The 1717-nt window shown below is 45.7% G+C and overlaps 1 protein-coding gene across 1 annotated transcript; it reads left to right on the top strand.

Annotated features, from left to right (window-relative positions):
* The first annotated feature begins 298 nt into the window (after nucleotides 1–298).
* On the top strand, nucleotides 299–1447 carry LOC121594026. The gene is made up of 4 exons (XM_041916887.1): nucleotides 299–355; nucleotides 596–667; nucleotides 762–1059; nucleotides 1135–1447. Exons 2-4 carry the CDS (start codon nucleotides 660–662, stop codon nucleotides 1153–1155), a joined length of 327 nt encoding a protein of 108 aa, XP_041772821.1. The 5' UTR covers nucleotides 299–355; nucleotides 596–659; the 3' UTR covers nucleotides 1156–1447.
* Nucleotides 1448–1717: the final 270 nt, after the last annotated feature.

Below are 1717 nucleotides of genomic sequence, written 5' to 3'. Positions count from 1 at the left end.
GCGAATTAGGATTCAGCGCGTTTCACAGCAAACCCTCCAGCGTTAGCTAGCGATTCCTTAGTCATTTTTACATTGCAGCTGTTACATCCCGGCAAACAATGCGAGGGTTGGTGAGGTACCTCTCGCTCTAATTTCTCTAGTCTAGTCTAGTTGCCTCGCTTCCTCATATAGCGATTCTGTCGAGCTGAGCTTTCACGTCCCTCACCACCGATCTCCTTCCTACCCCTCGCCTAAGATCGTCTGACGTCTCGCCTGACACCTTTCGTTGTGTTGGTACTCCGCGGCTGCTGTCACTGTAGAAATTAGGTTGTGTGTGTAAAAAAACGTAAACAGTGTTGTTGGCTGATCAATTTTGGTAAGTTTTTTAATAATTAAGTTCTTAATTTTACGTAAGTAAGTGCCATTTTAGCTAAAGTAAGTGGTAGAAGTCCTGCCCAATGCGTGCTGGCTCGGTCGGAAGCGGTACACGCATGTACCGGCGTAGGAAAGTGGTGTGGTGAACAACACAGCACAAGACAGCGGTCGTCGGTCATCCAGCGATTATCATGATAAAGAAACATTATTTTAATAGACTATGGCCTCTTTTCACTTGCAGATATAATGCAGAAACGATATGGGCCTGCCGCAGGTGTTTGCGACTGTGCGTTGCGTTGTGGTGTATGATTCGGTAAGTTGTAAGTGGAGCACGTAAGAAGAAGAAGATTGTTTGGCGAAGCTAGGGGTTAGGATGCTAATCGTGGTGTTAATTCCTTTTTTTGTAGCCAATTTTCTTCCATCCGGGAACGTGGGCTTACGAGGAACCGTTCAAGAAGATCCCCCGAAAGCTGTACGGCGACGAGGCGAGCTGTACCAACACAACACGCTAGAAGCCCAGCCGGCACCGGGTGCCCCGATTGCGCCGCCGGACGGTGTCGAGCGCGGTCGTTCACAACTTTCGGGGCAGGAATTCAACCCTTCGGATCATTATCTTCTGCCTCACAATACCTGCAGCAGCAACAGGACCAAACCGACCGCACTACTGATTGCGGTCAAATTTCCTGGCAGGAAAAAATCCCACAAGTGAGTTCCTTCTAGATTCACTATTGCTACATCTAAATCTGTTGTCTCTAAACCAAATGTGTTATCTTTCCTCAGGTGTATCGAACAGGCTGCTGATGAATCTCGAAAAGGCGACAAACATTCATCCCCAGCGGCCTAAGATGTTCTTAGTGTTCAGTGGTGTGCGCGACCGTCAAAGTGTTAACATTAAAAATTTTAAATAACAAGATAACACTATTATGGTGATGTCGTGTAGATGTGCGCAAGTGGGTTAAGATAACACTTAAGTACGCTTTAAGGCATAAAAAAAGCGAAATGCGCGTGTGTGTGAAGGGGCGGGATAACCGCTAACCAAACTAAGCGGCCGCGTGGGGCCCCGTGGTCTTAAGGGGCTTCAAAAAATGGAACACACCCCCCGCTCGTAAGTAAAATTGCTACCCAATCCTTCTCTAGTTTAAAACATTTCCCTGCTAGATGCTTCAACCAAACCTACATTTGTGTGACTACTTAGGGCCTCCACTTGTATGTGCGGGATTAAGAAAAATAAATTTAGTTTATATTTTCATAAAACACTACGCATTTTCAAAAGGGGGAATAAACATGATGACATATATTTAGTTTGTTAGAAGGTTCGTAAGCACGTTCACTAGTTGATTTTGTCTGGATTTCGATTGCGCAT

This window comes from Anopheles merus, chromosome 2L (genome assembly GCF_017562075.2).
Source record: "Anopheles merus strain MAF chromosome 2L, AmerM5.1, whole genome shotgun sequence".
NCBI classification, from domain to species: Eukaryota; Metazoa; Arthropoda; class Insecta; order Diptera; family Culicidae; genus Anopheles; species Anopheles merus.
Note: the sequence above shows the minus strand (reverse complement) of the source record. Positions and strands in the feature narration are given on the sequence as shown.